We start from the raw sequence: 21,397 nt of genomic DNA, 5'->3' as shown, positions 1-21,397 counted from the left end.
CCAACCCATGTAGCGTTCACACTGCGCTGGCCTGTGCTTAGACCACCGATTCAATGACATGGTTCCTCCCCAATCCGACATGTTTTCGACCCAGTATACTATTTACGGCTTTATGTCAGGAAGACCGTCAAAAACATGTCGAAATGCGGTAGAAGTGAAATATTTTTTATATGGAACATAAATATAGCCCACTAATCAAACTGAAATAAAAAACGGATTAGTTTCGGGATAAAGATGTGTACAGCTGATAAGTTTTGGCGCTGTACAGCTGGTATAGTTTTGGCACTGTACAGCTGGTATAGTTTTGGCACTGCGCAGCTGGTAGAGTCTTTGTGCTTTCCTGGTAATTAAGCCGTCGAGTAGAGCACGTATTTGGACTGCGGTAACAAGGAAAAATGTGATTCGGCTTCAGCTGAAAGTCAGGGGATCTGTCAGATGGTTTACTCTGGGCACTCTCGTTTCCTTTACACCCATAAACCCTGGACGCTGCTGTCTAAGTGAAACATTTTTCACCATCATGCTCAACACAAATCGATTAAATAATAGGCAATAAAAAGGTACTGTCTAAAACAGATCCCAGATATGTTTCATTCTTCTCATCTTCAGATTCCAGGAATGCAACTAATGTAAGAGTAAAGATGGGAACATGATCTCCCAGTCTCAGAGCTACGTCTACATACGACACGATGGATTAATTATATGGGAGACAAAAAGCTCTGCACTAATCTTGGGTGTAAAGAGCCTCTTTACTCACATATTTAATACAGTATAAACAAAATACACATCTTTGCAAGACTCGTGTGACATTCTACGCTGCCCCATTTGCATCCAGCAATTTTTTCTTCCATATAATTATTTGTTTTCTTATTTTTTAACCGTGTATTATTAATTCGGTTCCCGCGAGATGACAAGTTTCATTGGGCTTCTTTGAAAGTATATCGAAAGAAACAAAGGAGCTTTATCTTGCCTCAGGGTGAATCAGTCAGCCATAACGTCACCGTAACATCAGGCTAATAAACGGTTTCATAACTTTCCATTCAAAAGTGGGTCACCTCATAAATTAATGTGTACAGTTATTATGTCTTAACACCGCTATAGAGGTAACGTTTTACAAACACGTGCTACAACCTTCTGGCTTAATACTGTGGTATTGGTCTCTTTCATCAACAGGAGCAAGAATGGACAATCTGACATAAAGAATATAAATATTTGTTTTGCACGGCGCATGCATCCAGACACACTGGCAAGACGAAGTTGATGTGCTGGTAGACAAAAGACTCTGGAAGGCCGGACAAACCAGGGAGGCAGTACAAAGGAAGTGATCGTAAATATAGGCAGCTCAAAACAGTCGGAATTCCCGGTTGGTCGTTGCCATTTCATCCACAAATCTGAAAAACAAAAGAATAAACTGTTCAGCACCATAATACTCTCCTCAGCACTACAATACTCTCCTCAGCACTACAATACTCTCCTCAGCACTACAATGCTCTCCTCGGCTGAATATCTGATTTATTAATTTCTACACCCATTTGATGTCATTTCTAACTCACAAAGGGTTCTCCGACATCCAGCGATTATTTTTGGTATATCTGGAAAGATTTCGGTAATTCTGAACAGGGTTTCATGAAGTCGATAATGCCGGTACATAACAGAATCAGACTGATAACCCCTTGCAAATGGAATAAGTAACGATTTTCGTTATCATTTATTTATTTATTTATTTGATTGTGATCATAACGTTATACTCAAGAATATTTCATTTATATGACAGCGGTCAGGTTTATGGAGAAGTAATAACAGAATACCACCAACAAGCCGGCCTAGCGATACAGCAAACTTTAAATGGTAATTAGCAGATTTTTACCATGTAAAACTCTTTTGCTTTCTGTAGATGAGAGAACTCATACTCGCCACAATACTCTGGATAGCTTGAACAACGTATTCTTCGTAACTTGAACAACATACTCTTGTTAAATTGAACCACATACTCTTTGGTAACTTGAACCACATATCCTTAACTTGAAAACATGTTAATAGCATAATAAACATGTTAAAAGCGTAATAATCAAAGACATTCCACGAAAAATTTAAGTTGTGTTAATCTATTATACACATACATGTATTATATTAAATGGAGTCGACAAAATTAAGCTTAACCTGACAATGTTTCACATTTTAACAGTTATATTAAATACATCGTACACTGTCTACAGCAAAGACAGCTAAAGTTACCAATAATGCAACTATTGGCCTACCTATAAATCTACAATGAAGCATGAAACTACATAGGCTCTAGGTATGACCTATTCGCTCTACGTAAAAACCATTACCATCAACAGTTACCAGTACAAGGGATTGGCGTGTCGGAACCTGTTCAAGAAATAATTCATACAGAAACTTCGTTTTACAAGTTGTAATCCATACTAAAGAATGCTGAGGAAACGAGCTTGATGGTTAATCTTCATCAATATTTGAAAACACTGATGCACGCATTCGTACCAGATGGGAAGTAAGAGTTCAGCACCTGAACACAGATCCACAACCTGTGCCAAGGTCCCACACAGGATGACAGAAGGGGAATGTACACAATGTTTTATGTCCATCAGTATGTACTGGGAGTAAGGGCTCTGATGAAAGCTTTAGACATAACCTCCTTATGACAAATTTCCGTAAGGTTATTTGAAGAAATATATATTTTCACAAATGACTTTAAATCAAATATCTGCTTTAACACGGTGGGAATGTTAGATAAACAATAAACACCGCCACATATATCTGATCTCGAGATGAAATGGTTTTACTTAGTCAGGTAACATTTGGATTACGACATAAAAACAGAAGTCACACCTGCACGTACATGTAGATGTATAAATGCATTGCTCTAACACTAAGGAACTCATCTGTTGTGTTTTGTTCACAACAAATGAGTATATGTTAAAAAGGCCATATTCCATCAATCGACATTTTAAAATAAATCAAGATCAACTTGTCACTGATATAAGATACATACGTGGCATGTTAAACTTTTGTGATGCCATTGTGTCATCTACTATTTGTAGTAGCCTATATGTAATTACATCAGCAGACAAACATACGGGGAGATGGACTGCCGATCGACGGACATTCGAGCCACTCTCCGCTACCTTGTTTCCAATTGCTCTTTAATGTCCTTGCAAATGTTCTTGCTCTCTCACATGCAGGTTTCCTCCTTCGACACAGCGTTTCCTAATTTATTCAATTGCACAGAACATGGCCTGCAGATATATACAATCTCCTTTTGAAACAACAACGACACGGGAAGACAAGACGGAAAGCCTTCGGGAGCTCCTTTTGAGACCTGGCTTTCCATCGTCAAATCACACCTCGGGACAACCACAACAGGATTGTTCACTTTTGAAACTAGTTGCGCTAAACAGATTTTACCTCATACCTTGAAATCGACAGAATATTTTCTTTTGATTTGAATGATTTTCGCATCATTGTCGCAAGCTATAGATGTCTCCTAATGTCAGCTGTCATTTACTGTTTACGATTTCCCGCCAAGAGATAGTACGGTAGTTCACATTGGTGGGCCAGGATTATCTTAGATAGCTATGTTTACGTCAGCGTATGCCAGATGTGCAGGCTTTTCAGCAGAGGTTAAGTAGACCTACAACTACGGTCCCAAGGAGAGTAGGCGTTCAGGTGTTCAAAGAAGACTTGCCAAACAGCCAAAGGGTCTGGTCGTTTGCTCTCATCCAATGAGACGATTACTGAATTATATATAAGCTTATATTTCGATGTTGGGTCTCGTTCAGATATTTCCGTCTTGATAAAGGGCGATCAGTCCTTCGTTTTTGACAGCGTAAGACTTAAGGTGTTTGGTATCATCGGCATGATGCGCTATAATGAGGTAACGTCACAGTGTAATCATGGCGCCGTTGGATCTGCACTTTTACAAAGGGGTCCTATTATTGTACATCGTATGGCCAAAAACATTTTGGAAGCTACCCCATGAATACACACAAATAAACAAAATCACAAACCGGTGAATGTGAAAAGCATATAATACATGCATAAATCTGCTTGAGTATCAACTTAAATCAGCAACCGGTGGAAGTCTGGGCATCCTTGAGGCGATGACTAACTTGCATTGTTTGCCATGCACATTAATGCTGGACGACAAATCTTAGTGGTAGTATTTAATGGTACAACAATTGTGCAACAATGGCACAACCAGGTAGAGATATCCCATGCATGCCTACCTAACTGTACCAGTATGATTAATATTGTTGTAGCAGTGAGTGGTGTGTCCTTGACGAACTAAGGAAAGCTTAGAATGCATGTGCAACGTGGATAATTTATCATGTTGCCTGTCTGGTAGGCCTATAAGAAAGAGCTACAACTGACGAGGAAGCCCACTCCAGCAAGTATTCTCCAATACTGATGTGCCACGTGTACTTCTTGGGACGTGCCCACGCGTCACAAGGCAATGCACTGGGATCATACTTACTTCTAATGTATGATATTCAACATCCATATGCACACACATGTACATCCTATATGATATCATCTTGATATACGTTTCTAAACATAAAAACTTTTTTAAAAGTTATTAAAATGTATGTCATAACAAAATAATCAGCAAAATAACGGCAATGTATCAACGTTCCCTGAAACCAGGGCTATTATTATTATTATTATTATTATTACACAAAAGTTCAGAGTTAAATCTTGTTTATATGCGAGTCACAGGAATAACCTTGACACAAGAGTAGGTTGCTGAATTTTAACATAAAGATGACATTTATGCCATGCAGGTACGCGTATAATCATGACGGGCACTTTATCCTAATTTACGACACACTTGAAAAGTAGCAAGTTCCGTTATAATAACATCCTGCCTAACAACCCCATTAATATAGACCTACATAGCTGTATGAGGTAATAGGTTAAATTCATATTATCCCAAACACTTTTACAAACGTTGTAAATAACTTATATGTAACTTTTATGGCATCATATAGCATAAACAATGTCATCAACCCGAAACAATATTTACGAGTACGAAAACTTGGACATTGGTCGATGTCTGTGAATGTTGTCCCTATCCATCGTCAGTGCACATGCACAACCATGTAGGAGTAGTACATTGCAGCCGGAACAAATGCGGATATACAGACATACCTTGTCATTTCACTGTTGACTTGTGGGTAACGAGCCACATGGGTCCAAGGTAGTTTTTCCCTCAGAGATCTATCCATTCTAAGCCAACCGTAGTTCTGACTCGTGGTCAACGGATATCTGTAGATGGACATCGGATCTAAAACCCAATAAATACAACATAAAAATAAACATAAATTCTGGAGATTTAGTCAGAATATTCAGGAAGACTTCTGGGTTGAGTAACTTGGATTTTATTTAGATTTAAATACAACGTCTTCATAAGCACATATACCCGGTACCTGACAAATCTTCCAATTTGCGCAGTCGGGAGCACGGCCGATTCCACAAAAGTTAAAACGTATATTTGATTCAGTTAAAATTTTAAATACTAAACACTAAATATTGTGACGGGGTTTTAAGTCAGAAATCAATTTCCAAGGTATCAGTCCAGATTTGAAGACGCGCCCTCATGTCGTTTTGTGATATAAAAAATAGATATATACCATTAATCAAAAGTAATCTTCAAATAAAAGAAAATACGAAAATGTGTCAAATATCAAACTATACACACTAGAGATACACAAATATATGTGCTCACTTGTTGCCTCAAAGTATCAACAAGCTTACCACTGCTGCATAGCTCAGTGGTAAAAGCCAGGTTTATGACATTGACAATGTGATTGCTTTGACTGTCCGGCACCTGACGCCAATGAATGTAAGTGCATTCACGCTGTTATTATAGTTTAAATTTTATTTCAAACGCTTTAATATTTGCTCTACACCGCTGGAATGCTCTAAATGGACTACAACACTGCGTTGCAGTAGTGACACCAACTTTAACCGATTTGAACCTGGTGAAAGAAAACATCAATCCTCTCACCTTTACTGCGTAAAAGGACATAAAAAAGCAGTTTATAGGCCTATACACAGAGATGAACAAAGAATTTTTTTACAAAGCCTATAATGCATTGTTGTAGTCAGAAGATCTGTGCATGCACATGTACATGTAGGCCTACATCGAGAAACCATATATGAACATGCATGAGTCAAAGGCTTTTGGCTGACAAACAGGATACATATTCAGAGAATAAACATTCCATTTACTGCTGATGGTTGTCAGAGTGGCCAGTCCACGAACATCCACACGGAACCTGCACGTGGCGATATGACTGACGTATCTAGGCTTACATACCATAACGATAGCTACCATACTTATACACAAGGCTAAGTACATGTACATTGGTCAGTCAGGAGAATTGCCAGGTAACTGCCTAAGGGCAGTGGTTTACACTGGGCGCTCCGGTATCCCTCCACCGTACACCTAACCGCCTAGTGATATAAGTCGAAAATTCTTGAGTACGACGACTAAGGCACCATTCAAATAAATTTTCAGTATATCAGGCATTGTGTGAACCTGTATACATAAGACGTCAACAAATAGATTTTACAGAAGTTAACACCACAAGAGTTGTCTGAAGATCTGCATAAACTTAACAAAATACGACATCGTCTTCATACCTTTAGAGGCGTATATACCAGTGTAACTATCGAGTTAGCTAAGGCCTAACACAGCCTGTATATCGACACATACATGCATATCCTTGCAAGGATTTTCGGTATTATCGGTTTAAGATCATTTAGACCCATAAGTAAGTTTTAGGTATAATCCAGTAAGAATATCGATCAGCTTGTTAATTTCTATACACATCGATCCGTGTCAAGTCAAACTGAAGTTTATATAGGCATATAGGCCTACTAGTTTCCGGTTAAGCAGAATACTTGGCTGAAACTGTCAAACCCTGGAGCGTCTTACTTTGATCAAAAAGTATGTGATTTCGTCATTTCAGTATCTATGTATGTGCATATACAGGGTTCAAATGTATTATTTATAATTAGATTGAGTTACGCAGCTTCTTGTTAAACCTGCTTATATAAATGTGTTTTGTAGACAGGGTTACTTTTGTGTAAAATAAATAAGATGTTAATATATTATTATGTTATTACATGTACCAATGAGGTTATGTTTCCCAGTCATTGTCTGCTTGGCAGGGTAGATGGAAGTCGGGTACTTGGAACGCATTATGCACGGAATAGCAAGAAATTGTGCATTAGACCACTGTGTCCTTAGGACGCGAATGTATACGCGTTTTACCACAGCTGACGGAGGTGTTTTACATATTATAGGAAGTTTCATAAAGACCGATACCGGTGGGTCATAGGCCACTAGACTAATTTAATGACACGAAATACGCAGGCATGTGTAGGCCTACACACATGAAAGTGCTTGATAATGTTACATATACACATAGCTGGCCTGGATGATATATTATCACAGAGGCTGGGCTACCGAAAGTCCCTTTATTTTATGACAGATACCTTGGCAGGCCTATTTCGATTGGAATCAACACTATTCCGGTACGTACCGGTATCATAAAGGCTTTATTAAAGGAGCAGTTTCTCACCTGTGTGATTTCTAATATGCTTCGTCCTCATTTTCGTGTACTCTACGTACGATCCCTGATGGCCGGGGCCGTAGCCTGACGTCTGGTTTATGGGTACGATCGATCTCTGCCGGGTGTTACTAGCTGTCAGTGGGGGCAGGGCTGTAAACCCCAGAGTGGTATGACCCCGCTGTAGTTTCGCTTCAATCGTCGCTTCCCTTAAGATGTTTTGGTGCCCTAAATGTGTGAGCCCGAAGAACGCCATGTTTTCTTCCGGTTGTGATCTACACTTATCGGCTGTCTTGTCAACACAAAGGTTCGCATAGGTTTGCTTTTCTGCTTGTTGCCTTTTGTGTGTGTATGTCAAGACAAGCCGACATGTGCTTCCGAGCGTTGCTAGGCTAGTCACGTGCTTACTGTTTATGTCCTGACAACTCTCGCTGAATATCGCGGGATCAGGCGTCCATGCTGGTTTAGGGCAGTTTCTGAGGCGTGAGTGTACATGTTTTGAAATCCACGATCATCGTTACAGGACATCAGCTGGACATCCGCAACGATGACTAGTCAAGGCACAATAGCCTTTGATGAATATGGAAGACCGTTTATTATCATCAAAGACCAAGAGAAAAAGAGCCGGCTTTCTGGCATCGAAGCTCATAAGGTATAATAATACAACAACAACAACATGCATACAAACACCGTGAAATTAGGAATGACTCACGGAGAAACAACGTTCAGTTAATGTTGCTCTCCGGCTCTACGTGGGAAGGTCATCCAGCAACGTGAGATGGCCGTGATTTCCCTGGGCTCTGTCCGGTTACCCTGCCACCATAATGCTGGCCGCCGTTGTATAAGAGAAATATTCTTGAGTACGGCGTAAAACACCAGTGAAATAAATAAATAAGTCAATTAATATTGCGACCGGCCCCGATAGCAGAATTGGTAGAGCGTCCACTCCGGGAGCAGTAGATCCTGGGTCAAGTCACACCTAAGATGCTTGGCATGAAGGGGATAGTGCAACAATTGGTTGACCCGTATAGATATGGGGCGGCTTACTTGCCTCTGGAAATCCATCCTGCAACAAGGAGGCACAGTACATGCTTTTTAAGGATTCCTTCGTCACTCAATCACTCACTCAGTTAATGTTGCATAGTTCATCGACGAACACATTCCACAAGGAGGATGGGCAGCTGATATCATTCTATGTCATTTTCACCTTAATAATTGGTTTGGAGTCTTTTTTCTGGCGAATAATATGGCACTTGTGAAGTCTAGGTTATATTTACACGTACTTTCTACGTCAATCCTTACGTTAATTCATTCAGGCTGGCCAAATATGGAGGAGACCCTTTGGAGGAGTTGTAAGGACTAGGGTTATATTTACGTGTTGATTTCCACGTGCATTCTGACGTCATTTTTTCCCCATGGACACATGCTTACTGAGTTTTGATTGGTTTAAATTGACTGGGCAGATGTTCAATTTGCATAGAAAGAAAAACAGCATAAATAAGGTGTTCATTATTCTAGTTTCTTTCATTTATATGACATTGCTTGGCAACTTATACTTTTTTTAAAGGATTTACTTAACTTGTTGTGAAATGCTCTGGATGCGAACTTCCAGAGATATAGTTCACAAGACAGAATATGACACATGCACATGCAAATTCAAGCCTTACAATGTTCGTCTGTCTTGAAGGCGTCTTAAAAAAAAACATTCTAACACATCCTGAGGGGTGTTGTGGTATAAGCAACCAGGTACGAACCCGACATGCTGTCTGATGGAAGTTCGAATCCAGGGCATTTCACAAGTTAAGTAAATCCTTTCAAAAAAGGTATATTTCGCGAATTATACAGTGCAACAATGTCATATAAAATGTCATGTTTCTAGAATGATAAACATCTTATTTACACTGTTTTTCTTTGTGTGCACATTGATTTATTTATTTGATTGGTGTTTTACGCCGTACTCAAGAATGTTTCACTTATACGACGGCGACCTGCATTATGGTGGGTGGAAACCAGGCAGAGCCTTTCGGAAACCCACGACCATCCCTCACGACAGTCAGACCTTCCCACGTACGGCCGGAGAGGAAGCCAGCATGAGCTGGACTTGAACTCACAGCGACTGCATTGGTGAGAGACTCCTGGGTCATTCCGCTGAGCTAGCGCGCTAACCAACTGAGCCACGGAGGCCCCATGTGCACATTGAACATCTCCCCATTCAATTTTAACCAATGAAAGCAATAGTATGTGACTGGGGCAAAGATGACGTCAGAATTTATGTGAAATTTATATAAGTGAATTTAGGAGCGGAAAGATCACCTGCGAAATAGCCGTCGCCAGCTAAGACACACTAGGCAGATTTGCAGAAATTCACACAGTACACATGCAGAAATTCACAGAGCACACATGTATGAGCGAAAAATCTGTATCCAGGTTTAATGTTTCACAGCTAACGTGAAACTCCAACAACGAAGTTGTTTCAGCAGTTGTAAAGTCTATGTTGATGCTTTTATTTGTCATTGAGCCCCTTCTCAAATGGTCCTAGTGAAAAACAGGCTCTTCAAAAAATTGACATCACTGTACCATGTGACAGCAACCTCATCTTAAAAAAAAAAAAAAAAAGTGCACTTAGTCGACTCAATATCTGCCTCCATGCCAGAAAGAACATTGCCTGGCTTCAGTTTAAAACATTATTGTATTTACCTATTTGTTCTGATTTGTGGGACACCTAGTCTGCTCTTTTTAGCCAGTATACATGTAATTGTAGCAGGAGTATTTTTAGTTTCTTTTTGCTCACATGGTTAGATTATCTACTGAACAACATACTCATAACTTTACTTTTCCAAAAAGCTGGGAAAAAATATAATATTCTGCTTTCAGCACTGGTAATATCTGTCCCAAAAATTAAAGGAATGAGTGTATTTTCCTAATAAATTAAATCATTTGCTCATTGGCTGTCAAGACCAGTTTTCTTCAGCTTCTTGCACAAAGCAATCATAGGTTGAGTTGACTTTAACTACCATGGCGACACATATTAAAAACATATGTTGCCATGGTAATTATGATGAACTTAAGCAATGATCGCATTGTGCAAGAGGCCTCTGGTTAATTTATAACTAAAACTATGTAGAAACCATAGCCAAACTGGACAAGTCAGAGCATTAAAAAACTGAAAGGGACTGCTGAAAACTCTTAACATGTTTTTTTAATACGTAACACTAATACACAGACGGATACTGGTACAGAGGGTACATTATAACTGAATTATAACACATTAGCTAAATTTGAAATATTATAGTTGCAACATGTTTTTTTTGTTTGTTTTTTTTTTGTTTAGTCTCACATTCTAGCTGCTAAGATAGTGTCAGACGTTCTAAAGACATCATTAGGGCCTAAGGGTCTGGATAAGATGATGGTGAGTCCAGATGGGGAACTAACCATCACCAATGATGGAGCCACCATACTGAATCAGATGGATGTGGACCATCAGATAGCTAAACTCATGGTCCAGCTCTCAAAGTCACAGGATGATGAAATTGGGGATGGGACCACAGGTGTTGTTGGTAAGTTGAAATTTAAGATGCATTTCTCTTTTGTCTTTGGAATCCAAAATATCACTTTCAGAATATGGCTACAAATGGAGTCGAACAAAATCTCGTGCCAGATAGCCAAGGTTATCATAAAGTTCTGTTACTGTGTATGGTTAAAATGTACACAGTGTACTGTGAATGGAGAGCAGTCATTATTACCTTCCTGTTGGCATGGTTTTGGCCTTGCATCTGATATGAAACTTGGATGGTACCTGGTGATGCACAGTGATTTCCTCTGCTGTTCTGCCAAGACCGTCATCATATAAATGAAATTTTTTTAGGGTGACTAAAATACATAAAAGTCAAATCTTTAAAATCTTGAATTGGATTTATTACAGCTGAATACGAACTTTGTGCTTGTTTTCTTGAACAAAATACCTTCGCATACAAATGATTCTGATAACTGTTGTAGTGCTGGCTGGAGCATTGCTAGAACAAGCAGAGAAGCTATTGGACAGAGGAATTCATCCAATCAGAATAGCAGACGGATATGAAATGGCAGCAAAGGTTGCTATTGATCACCTGGGAACTGTGAGCGAAACCTTTGCCATTGATCAGAAGAACACAGAACCACTTATCCAGCTAGCAATGACCACTCTGGGCTCAAAGATGTAAGACCTGTGTATTCTGTTACATGTAGCTTTTGTTGAAGTGCTTTTATGGTATGAATGGGATTGTTGTAAAGAAAGACTGGAAAACCCCAAGCCAGACATGGGACAAGGAGACTGTTGACTTCGGTTAGAGCATTCTGTCAGGTGTCTTTAGACACCGGTACTATATGTTAATGACAAGATGTTGGGGTTGGTCATTAGATCCTAATGCCATTAAATTTGTTTCGCGTAAAATCTAAATAGGCGTCCTATAAATTACCTCCTTTCCTACACAACAGCAGCTATGACATTATGCAAAATTTGTTTTTGGAGCATGAAATTGTGAGAACTGATAAAAGAATATGCAGTATAAAGGTTATGTTACAACAGTTGCGATTGACCATAGAAAAACAGGACATCAGTCATTTCAAGTTGTAGATCTTAAATGAAATTAGTCCCTATTTTACATAGAATATACACATTTGAGTTTGCCGGAGCTGGTTGTCTGTTGTATGTATGTACATGTATTTTTATTATGGGATTTTAAAATATCTCAAAATGTCTTTACCAGTTATAGAACATGTATCCTGAGCTTTTCAGATCAGTTTATAAAATTAAAATATGGGTTAAGACCTCTTGATTTTCCCCAGACTTTCTCAAGCTCTACCTGGTTGTTTCACCCATAAACCTGAATGTTGTGCTGTAAGTGAATAAATATTGAATAGTTGTTATCCATGTAATCAATAAAGCTATTTAATTGCAGTATAAACCGGTGTCACCGGCAAATGGCAGAGATTGCTGTCAATGCGATACTGTGTGTGGCAGATCTGGAGAGGAAAGATGTGGATTTTGAGCTGATCAAGGTGGAGGGTAAAGTAGGAGGCAAGCTGGAAGATACCATGTTAGTCAAGGGGGTGGTCGTAGACAAAGACATGAGCCATCCACAAATGCCTAAGGTAAAGCACTACCTCTGGGATCAGTAAACAGTCTAACTTTACTAAAGCTCAGTATTGATGTACTATATTGGGAAAACATCAAGGCAGCCAGGTTTTAGTGATCTTTTGTAATTCCATCAAAGAATTTACATCCCAGAAAAGCTTTCAGCAAACGGCATTTGCCAACCGTTATGTTCACTGTACAAATACTAGACGAAAACATCACCATGAATAAAGCTTATTTCATTCCAATAGCACTTATGTTAGCTTCGTTGTAGTATATACCAAACTGTTAAAGAAACCCAATAGTGTTTCTCTTTGTCTTACTCTGGATTTGATTTCATGATGCAATGTTCTGAGCAGTGCATGTTTTTCTGTTCACAGCAAGTGAAAGATGCAAAGCTAGCCATATTGACCTGTCCATTTGAACCACCAAAACCCAAAACAAAGCACAAGCTGGATATCACCAGTGTAGAAGATTACAAGAAGCTTAGGGAATATGAAACAGAAAAATTTGAAAGTATGATTCGTCAGGTAAGAGTGGTTTATAATAAATTCAGCAAATTTCTAGCAGCAGTGTTGTTTTCAATGATATGTTAGGCACTTGAAGATAGAGACCTCTGAACATCAAAGCAGGCTAAATAGACCACTTAAAACTATGCGTAAATATACTTTAATTTATTTTTTTAGATTTTTGTGAAGAGAGTTAAAGGCGTGAAATCATTTGAATTCTAAGGTGGGCTGTATGGGCCATACTATCAGAGTTTAGGAACTCTGACCTCACATGAAGTTTTTCCAACTCTAATTCCAACACTGAATGTTAGAATAACTCTCTTTACCTATATGTAAAGGATTAGTGAAATAATACTCCATAAAATTCCTTTCTTCTGGTGAACATCAGGAATGTGACATCAGAGTTTCTAGATACCATTAATATGGCTCATCGTATTTAAATATCTGAATGACCCTCAACACTCTTAAAAAAATCTGAAAAAATGAATGAAAGTATTTTTACGCATAGTTTTCAGTAGTCTATACGACTATATAGACAACTACTTAATTCATATATTAACTTTCTTTTACTTTAATATAACTGCAATGTGTCTCTACAATTGTACAGACGTGCCATTTGTATTTTGAGTTCTTCAAATATTTTAAGTGTTTGCGTTAGTTGTAATTTTGCGCAAAGTATAGGAGTTATCTTTTGCCGATGAGTTTTATTGTACTGTTGCATGACCGAATTCCTTACAGTGACACCTGATTTACTAGTAAGGCCAGAATCATGCTAAATTAATGACCTCTCAATCTTAGTCTGTCAGCTCGCGTGAATAGGCTCTACGAAGGAGGGTCAACATTTCACTACTGTTATTTTAGGTTTTGTTTTCATTCTAGCATTTCTTTCGTGATATTTATGTATTTCATAGTGTCTTAATACACTTCCAGTATTGTAAATCTTAATAACAAACAGTGCTTCAGCATACAGTGTTGTCAGTTATTCCTGTGGTACCAAGTGAAGACGTTTTTCTCTTCTGCAATTGAACAGGTGAAGGAGACTGGGGCTAACCTAGTCATCTGTCAGTGGGGATTTGACGATGAGGCCAACCACTTACTGTTGCAGAGAGAGCTGCCTGCAGTACGGTGGGTTGGGGGACCAGAAATAGAGGTGAGCTCACAACAGTTGCCTTGAGTGTAATCATCCCTGACTAGTTTGGCCAGGTTACTGTATTAATTTACTTAATTTTATTGTATTGATAACACATAGAAATGCATCATTTCTTTGTTGGGGATTTAACCTTTCTTTCAGCTACAGCATTTTGATAATGTCGGATCATTCATCAAGTCTTGAGTACTCTCTGGCTTGAGCCAAGATTCATGGAAAAGCTGTCTCCACCTTGTTTTTCCTGGCCTAAACTACTTTTATTTTGTATTTAGTTGATTGCCATAGCAACAGGAGGTCGTATTGTACCAAGATTTGAAGAGTTGACAGCTGAGAAATTAGGAAAAGCTGGTATTGTGAGAGAACTAACCTTTGGTACGACGAAGGACAAAATGCTGGTCATCGAGGAGTGCAAGAATTCCAGGGCTGTCACTGTGTTCATCCGGGGAGGAAACAAAATGGTGAGTCGTGTGAATGTGCATTCATTATTGGGTGGGATGTTGTAAGATTGTTGTCTCCTAGGATGTATTGATACTATCCCTGCCTAGATCCTCATGGCTTTGATGACAATAAAGAATCCAGTAGGACATTTCAGATGGTCTCGCATGAGGTTCTGTGGAGACCACTTTCCTCTTGCCTATATGGGATATAATACATTGAGCAGAGGTGAAGGAGCATGAGGGTCTGTGGAGACCACTTTCCTCTTGCCTATATGGGATATGATACATTGAGCCGAGGTGAAGGAGCATGAGGTTCCGTGGAGACCAATTTCCTCTTGCCTATATGGGATATAACACATTGAGCCGAGGTGAAGGAGCATGAGGTTCTGTGGAGACCAATTTCCTCTTGCCTATATGGGATATAACACATTGAGCCGAGGTGAAGGAGCATGAGGTTCTGTGGAGACTACTTTCCTTTTGCCTATATGGGATATAACACATTGAGCCGAGGTGAAGGAGCATGAGGTTCTGTGGAGACTACTTTCCTTTTGCCTATATGGGATATAACACATTGAGCCGAGGTGAAGGAGCATGAGGTTCTGTGGAGACCAATTTCCTCTTGCCTATATGGGATATAATACATTGAGCCGAGGTGAAGGAGCATGAGGTTCTGTGGAGACTACTTTCCTTTTGCCTATATGGGATATAACACATTGAGCTGATGTGAAGGCAATCTGGTCTTTACCCTTTTAGTGTCAACATCTGGTGGTTTACTCGGGGCAAACTGGTTTTCTCCACCCATGACTCCGATTGCTGGTGTATGTGAAAAATGTTCAAGTACACTAGTGCAACACCAATCAGACATTCAGTAGGCCAATCCTGGAAAAACCTAAAGCCAAGTGAATACTCGGCAACCAGATACTCTTTTTGGCAATGATTTACAGAATATCTAAACAATTAATTTATATACGCCTTTTAAAATGGTCTTTCATTTCTGATTTTCAGATTGTGGAGGAGGCTAAGCGAAGTATACATGATGCGATCTGTGTTATCAGGAACATAGTGAGGGACAACAGGGTGGTCTATGGGGGCGGGGCAGCTGAGCTTACCTGCTCACTGGCTGTCAGTAAGGCTGCAGACAAGGTGAGTGGGGGATATCATCAGGAACATAGTGAGGGACAACAGGGTGGTCTATGGGGGTGGGGCAGCTGAGCTTACCTGCTCACTGGCTGTGAGTAAGGCTGCAGACAAGGTGAGTGGGGGATATCATCAGGAACATAGTGAGGGACAACAGGGTGGTCTATGGGGGCGGGGCAGCTGAGCTTACCTGCTCACTGGCTGTCAGTAAGGCTGCAGACAAGGTGAGTGGGGGATATCATCAGGAACATAGTGAGGGACAACAGGGTGGTCTATGGGGGTGGGGCAGCTGAGCTTACCTGCTCACTGGCTGTGAGTAAGGCTGCATACCAGGTGAATGGGGGGGATGTCATCAGGAACATAGTGAGGGACAACAGGGTGGTCTGTGAGGGTGGGGCAGCTGAGCTTACCTGCTCACTGGCTGTCAGTAAGGCTGCAGACAAGGTGAGTGGGGGGATATCATCAAAAACATAGTGGTTGTGGGCCAGCTGAGCTTACCTGATCACTGGCTGTCAGTAAGGCTGCAGTCAAGGTGAATGGGGGGGATGTCATCAGAAACATTGTGAGAGACAACAGGGTGGTCTGTGGGGGCAAGGCAGCTGAGCTTACCTGCTCACTGGCTGTCAGTAAGGCTGCATACCAGGTGAATGGGGGGGATGTCATCAGAAACAATGTGAGGGACAACAGGGTGGTCTATGAGGGCGTGGCAGCTGAGCTTACCTGTTCACTGGCTGACTACTGGTAATAAATGATGAGACTATTGAAAGTTTACACAAAAGCACTACAGGATTCCCACAAGTGATTTCAATTCATTTTGTGGGCCAGGATTTTGTGCTATAGAAAATAGCTTCCTAATCATTGTCGGGTCAGTTTTTTTCCAGACTCTGGCACTGAAAGGAAAGCTACAGGTGTAGGTGTTAAATTAGGTGTGTATCAGAAGTATTTTTAGTTAAGTGAAAGGAAAATGTCGCATAAAGAGAACTCTAGAAGGGTCTGCAACATTTATACATGGACTAGTACCCCAAAGATGTGACAAGAAAAAAAGGGTAATAGGTTGTGAAATTGCATTTGAATAGATACATAAGTGAGCATGATTTTGGTGGTTGTCTTGTTTACCTCAGACACACCGCTTTCTTCCACAATGTCGATCGTGTATGTGAAAAATTCTTGAATATGGCATTAATCAAATTAAATAAACTCTCCATAATGGGAGTGGGTCGTGACAGTAGGTAAAGTGCTGGTCTTCCAATCGTCGGGTGTGAAGTGAAGTTGGATATATCCCATTCGTGGACAGGGAAATTAGATATCCCTCTGTCTGATGTTCTAGACGTCTTGGTGGCAATCAGTTTTTCTGAATTATCAACTAAGAGCACGCAATTGACCAATCATAAACAGTAATGTATCGTATAGATCAACCCGATGTTCCACGCATGGACGTCCTGTGACAAGTGCCCTCACCAGGAATGGAATGAAAAGTAATGTCACGAGAAGGGGTGGTGGGACATCAGATGTGTTGGATCCATCCATAAGTTGTTTAAAGTTTGCTGTGGACTATTTGCTTTCCACCAGTATAGTATAGGTGACCGATGGGCAAGTTTGTAACTAGCCAAGCTTGCTGGTTTACTCTGAGCACTCCAGTTTCCTTCACCCACAGCACTGCTTGTCAGTGTATAAATAAACAACATTCGAGTATGGCATGGCATAAATAAGAAACTCATATAAAATCAGTTTCCATAACCATACTACCTTAGCCAAGTTGAAATGTCTTGCCTCCGAAGGAGGAAGTTCTGAGTTAAGCCATACCAGCCTGATACAAATGTCAAAATGTTGTGACAATTCTGAATACCCCGCTCTACCCAGAAACAGTCAAGTGTTGGAAGACAATGTAAAAGTCTGGGTACAAGGGTACACGTAAGCACTTCAGGATTCCCATATGTGATTTCATTCATTTTATGGGCCAGGATTTTGTGCAAGAGAAAATTAGGCTTTCTAATCATTGTTAAGTCTGATATTACCAGACTTTGGCACTGAAAGAATAGCTACAAGTTTAGTGAATGTAAGGATGTTTCAGAAGTACGTTAGTTACATGGAAGAAAATACATCAAATCAATTGGTTACTAAGTCCCAAGTGCTTTCACAGTGTAGCTCTGTAGCATATCTAGACACTTAAAGCGAACAAGGCTATCATATTGGAGGTTGGGCACTTGAAAGTACTTGCAGATGCATAGGTAAATGCTATTAGTTAGCAAGTGCTGGCTGGCTGTTCATCATATTTTTTGCCACCCAAATTCCTAGTTACTGTTACAAATGTTAAATACGTCTTAAAATCTTGATAAAATTACTATGGGCTGCATGTTGGTGGTTGATTATACTTTGCTTTTTCTCTGCATATATTGCCTTGACATAGCAGATGTTTTGTTTTACTTTGCTCTGCAGGATTCGCATGTGAATCCCAGATATGTACATGTACTATTTCTTTTTGTCCATTAAAGCTTACTACCTTATTGGTGTAAGAAACCGAACCATCAAGAAATACAGATGTCTCTATTCACCAGAGAGCTGGCTTGTTTTGTAACACAATTTGGCCGCAAGTTTCTAAGTGCCACTCGAAAGACCGTATTTTCAGTTTTCTGGTACTTGTGCTCTCCAAGATACTGTATATGACTTTTTAAAATTTCCTTCTTTCATCAGTGCAAATAAGATTACTTACACGATAGTTTTAAATTCTCTCCTGCAGATCTCCACCTTGGAGCAGTATGCCATGAGGTCATTCTCTGAAGCCCTGGAGGCCATCCCTCTGGCACTAGCTGAGAACAGTGGCTTACCTCCTATCCACACGCTGGCTGACATCAAGTCTCGTCAGGTCAAAGAAAACAACCCCAAACTAGGAATTGACTGCCTGAACAAAGGAAGTGCTGGTGAGTGATCTCTAAATATACAGCTCAGAGTGAAATTCATGCAGTGTGAAATTGTCGCATTAGAAGGAGATGCATGTTATCAGATGGGACTAATGTCATGTCAACACAAGTTTGAGGGTTGTTTTGTGACTTGTTAATCTGATCAAAGAAAAGAAAAAGGCTCAGACCAAGGTTGATAGTTTGTTGACAAATCCATTGTGTATTGCTTAAATGGATTAATGCTTTGCATTTAGCAGATTAAAAAGAGTATTGTTAGGCACTTTTAATTGTGAAATAGGTCAAAGATGTGAACAAGATAGAAATCTTCAGTTTGCCAAGATGCCAAGATCTTCAGTTTGCCAAGATGTCAAGATCTTCCGTTAAATTGGCTTCATACACTACAGCACTTTAGGTAAAACGTGTCCATTGTTGTTCTGTGATAAAATCAGACTGTTTCACATCCTAGTCAATTTATAACAAGAAAGTAAAGGAATCCTTCTATGGTAGCCCTGTCTAGTGTGCCAGGCTATTGAAGGTTTGTTTTGCCTGTTGCAGACATGAAGAGTCAGAATGTACTGGAAACCTTGTCATCAAAGAGGGCTCAGATCATGTTAGCCGTACAGCTCACTCGCATGATTCTCAAGATAGATGACATCAGAGGAGGAGCGGACATGGTAAGTACATGTATAGATGTGTAATGTGAACAATGGGCAAGTGGTACAACTCCTTCCCATCTGTATCAAGACAGTCCAGAGCTGTTAACTCATTTGTCCTTTCTTTTAGTAGGTCTCAATTATCAATGTATATGTGCTCATAAAACATATATGAAGCACACGCACTCCAAAGTCACAGAAGACGAGGCGTTGTACTGTCATTTAGACCTTCTGTGTAGCTGCTCCTTGAGTCTCCCATTCTGGCTTAAGGCCAAATCGACAATGCTTCAGCTGTATTGTGAAAGAAGCAGTAGTAGATTCCACCCACTAGGGTGCTAAGTGTCCAGCCTGATGAAAATCACAGGTGTAGACAGTGGAATTGATCAGTTGGTTATAGCCTGTTTATTATTGGATACAGTCAAGAGACATTCCACAGGAGTAGTGGTTTAGCTGTGACCTTACGCCAGAAGGTTTATCAGTTACGATGTAACTGGCAAAGGGCTGTGCGTTTATTAAAGCTGAATAAAATAAATACGTAAGACGCAGACAGTTCAACTAATTGTACTAAATTGTTTAATTGCTAAGTCTTATAGAACTGTAGAGATAGTGACAGATTTTCTGCCTAAATATGAGGTGAGTGATTGTGTTGTGATTGACTTGTCCACTGTTTTAAGTATAAAGTTGACTTTGGGTGATTGTGTTGCAGTTTTGATTGGAATCCAGAGGACTACCAGAAAGACTGGTGTACACAGGGATTTCTGGACAGTATTTATTTCTTGGGATAACCAGTGCTGAATGAAATTGATCAGAATGACCATGTCCAGCTTGAGCCATTACAACTTCTCTGGGACAGGTGTGTTAGGACCAGGTGTGGGTATTAGTGTGAGGACTCTCCTGTGTTTGAGCTGTGGGCTACCTGTACTTCAGCAAGAGGGCTCGACCCTGTGTACATGTGTACTGCACTGAACTGTGCCATAAGTGGTCAAAGACCGTAATTAAGTGCTATGAAACTAATTACAAAATTACAAGTTATACTGGCGCTTTTGTCAATAAAAAAAATTACAATATACATTGTAACATTGTTGTTTTTTAGATTCTTTGAGAACATTCCATTTCGTGAACATGGCACTGGAAACCTTTTTGGTTGATATTTGAGTCACAAAGACGGGAGGTGCAGTGTATCAGTCATGATAGTTGTTTTGGAGCGAGATGTGCAGGTTATTGGATAGACACGTGTTGACGTCATTCCTATCATTTTGAATTATTTCATATTACATGAACTATATCCTCGTCTCTTGGGACCTGCCCGGATAGCACAGTTGGTAGAGCGTCCGCTTCGGGACCGGTAGATCCAGGATCGAGTCACACCTAAGACTTGAAAAGAGGAAGTTGTAACTTCCTAAAACATTGCAACGACTGGTTGACCCATATCAGTATAATGGCTAGGGCGGGGTGGATTACTTGCCTTCGGTAAGTCGTCTCAGTGAAGCAACACTAAATAAAAGAGCGGTGGAAATCCGTCCTGCATCAAGGAGGCACATTACACATACATGCACCCTAAGGATTCCTTCGTCATATGACTGAAAAATTGTTGAGTACGACGTTAAACCCCAAGCACTCACTCACTCCTCATCTCCTGGTGACAGTAAGCAATTGACAATGTTTGTGTCGGCAAATTTGGGAGACTACTTGTTCTACAATATGGTGTTTATATTTGCACGTCACATGGGAAAGTTAATCAGTGTCTTTGACAATAAGTTCATCCCCGGCACTCCAGTTTCCTCCTCATATTAAACTGTATGAGTATGACATTGTACAACAAATAAGAACTCATCCATGAAATTCAGCATGTAAATGTTTTAGGATCGTACTCTATCAGGTTGTACAAAGCAAAGCCTCGTAAGCTCAC

General features: G+C 40.0%; 2 protein-coding genes across 2 annotated transcripts; one reads left to right on the top strand and one right to left on the bottom strand.

Annotated features, from left to right (window-relative positions):
• Nucleotides 1-737: 737 nt before the first annotated feature.
• LOC135461699 (sperm microtubule inner protein 11-like) lies at nucleotides 738-7,961 on the bottom strand. The gene is made up of 3 exons (XM_064738898.1): nucleotides 7,608-7,961; nucleotides 5,167-5,302; nucleotides 738-1,388 (listed from the first exon to the last, which is right to left on the bottom strand). The coding sequence occupies exons 1-3, from the start codon at nucleotides 7,849-7,851 to the stop codon at nucleotides 1,340-1,342; spliced, it is 429 nt and encodes a 142-aa protein (XP_064594968.1). The 5' UTR covers nucleotides 7,852-7,961; the 3' UTR covers nucleotides 738-1,339.
• A 108-nt stretch (nucleotides 7,962-8,069) lies between these two features.
• On the top strand, nucleotides 8,070-20,557 carry LOC135476814 (T-complex protein 1 subunit epsilon-like). Its single transcript, XM_064756949.1, has 11 exons — nucleotides 8,070-8,247; nucleotides 10,927-11,152; nucleotides 11,592-11,790; nucleotides 12,533-12,725; nucleotides 13,089-13,238; nucleotides 14,248-14,367; nucleotides 14,637-14,822; nucleotides 15,807-15,944; nucleotides 18,676-18,856; nucleotides 19,391-19,509; nucleotides 20,195-20,557. The coding sequence occupies exons 1-11, from the start codon at nucleotides 8,143-8,145 to the stop codon at nucleotides 20,198-20,200; spliced, it is 1,623 nt and encodes a 540-aa protein (XP_064613019.1). The 5' UTR covers nucleotides 8,070-8,142; the 3' UTR covers nucleotides 20,201-20,557.
• Nucleotides 20,558-21,397: the final 840 nt, after the last annotated feature.

This window comes from Liolophura sinensis, chromosome 1 (assembly GCF_032854445.1).
Source record: "Liolophura sinensis isolate JHLJ2023 chromosome 1, CUHK_Ljap_v2, whole genome shotgun sequence".
NCBI classification, from domain to species: domain Eukaryota; kingdom Metazoa; phylum Mollusca; class Polyplacophora; order Chitonida; family Chitonidae; genus Liolophura; species Liolophura sinensis.
Note: the sequence above shows the minus strand (reverse complement) of the source record. Positions and strands in the feature narration are given on the sequence as shown.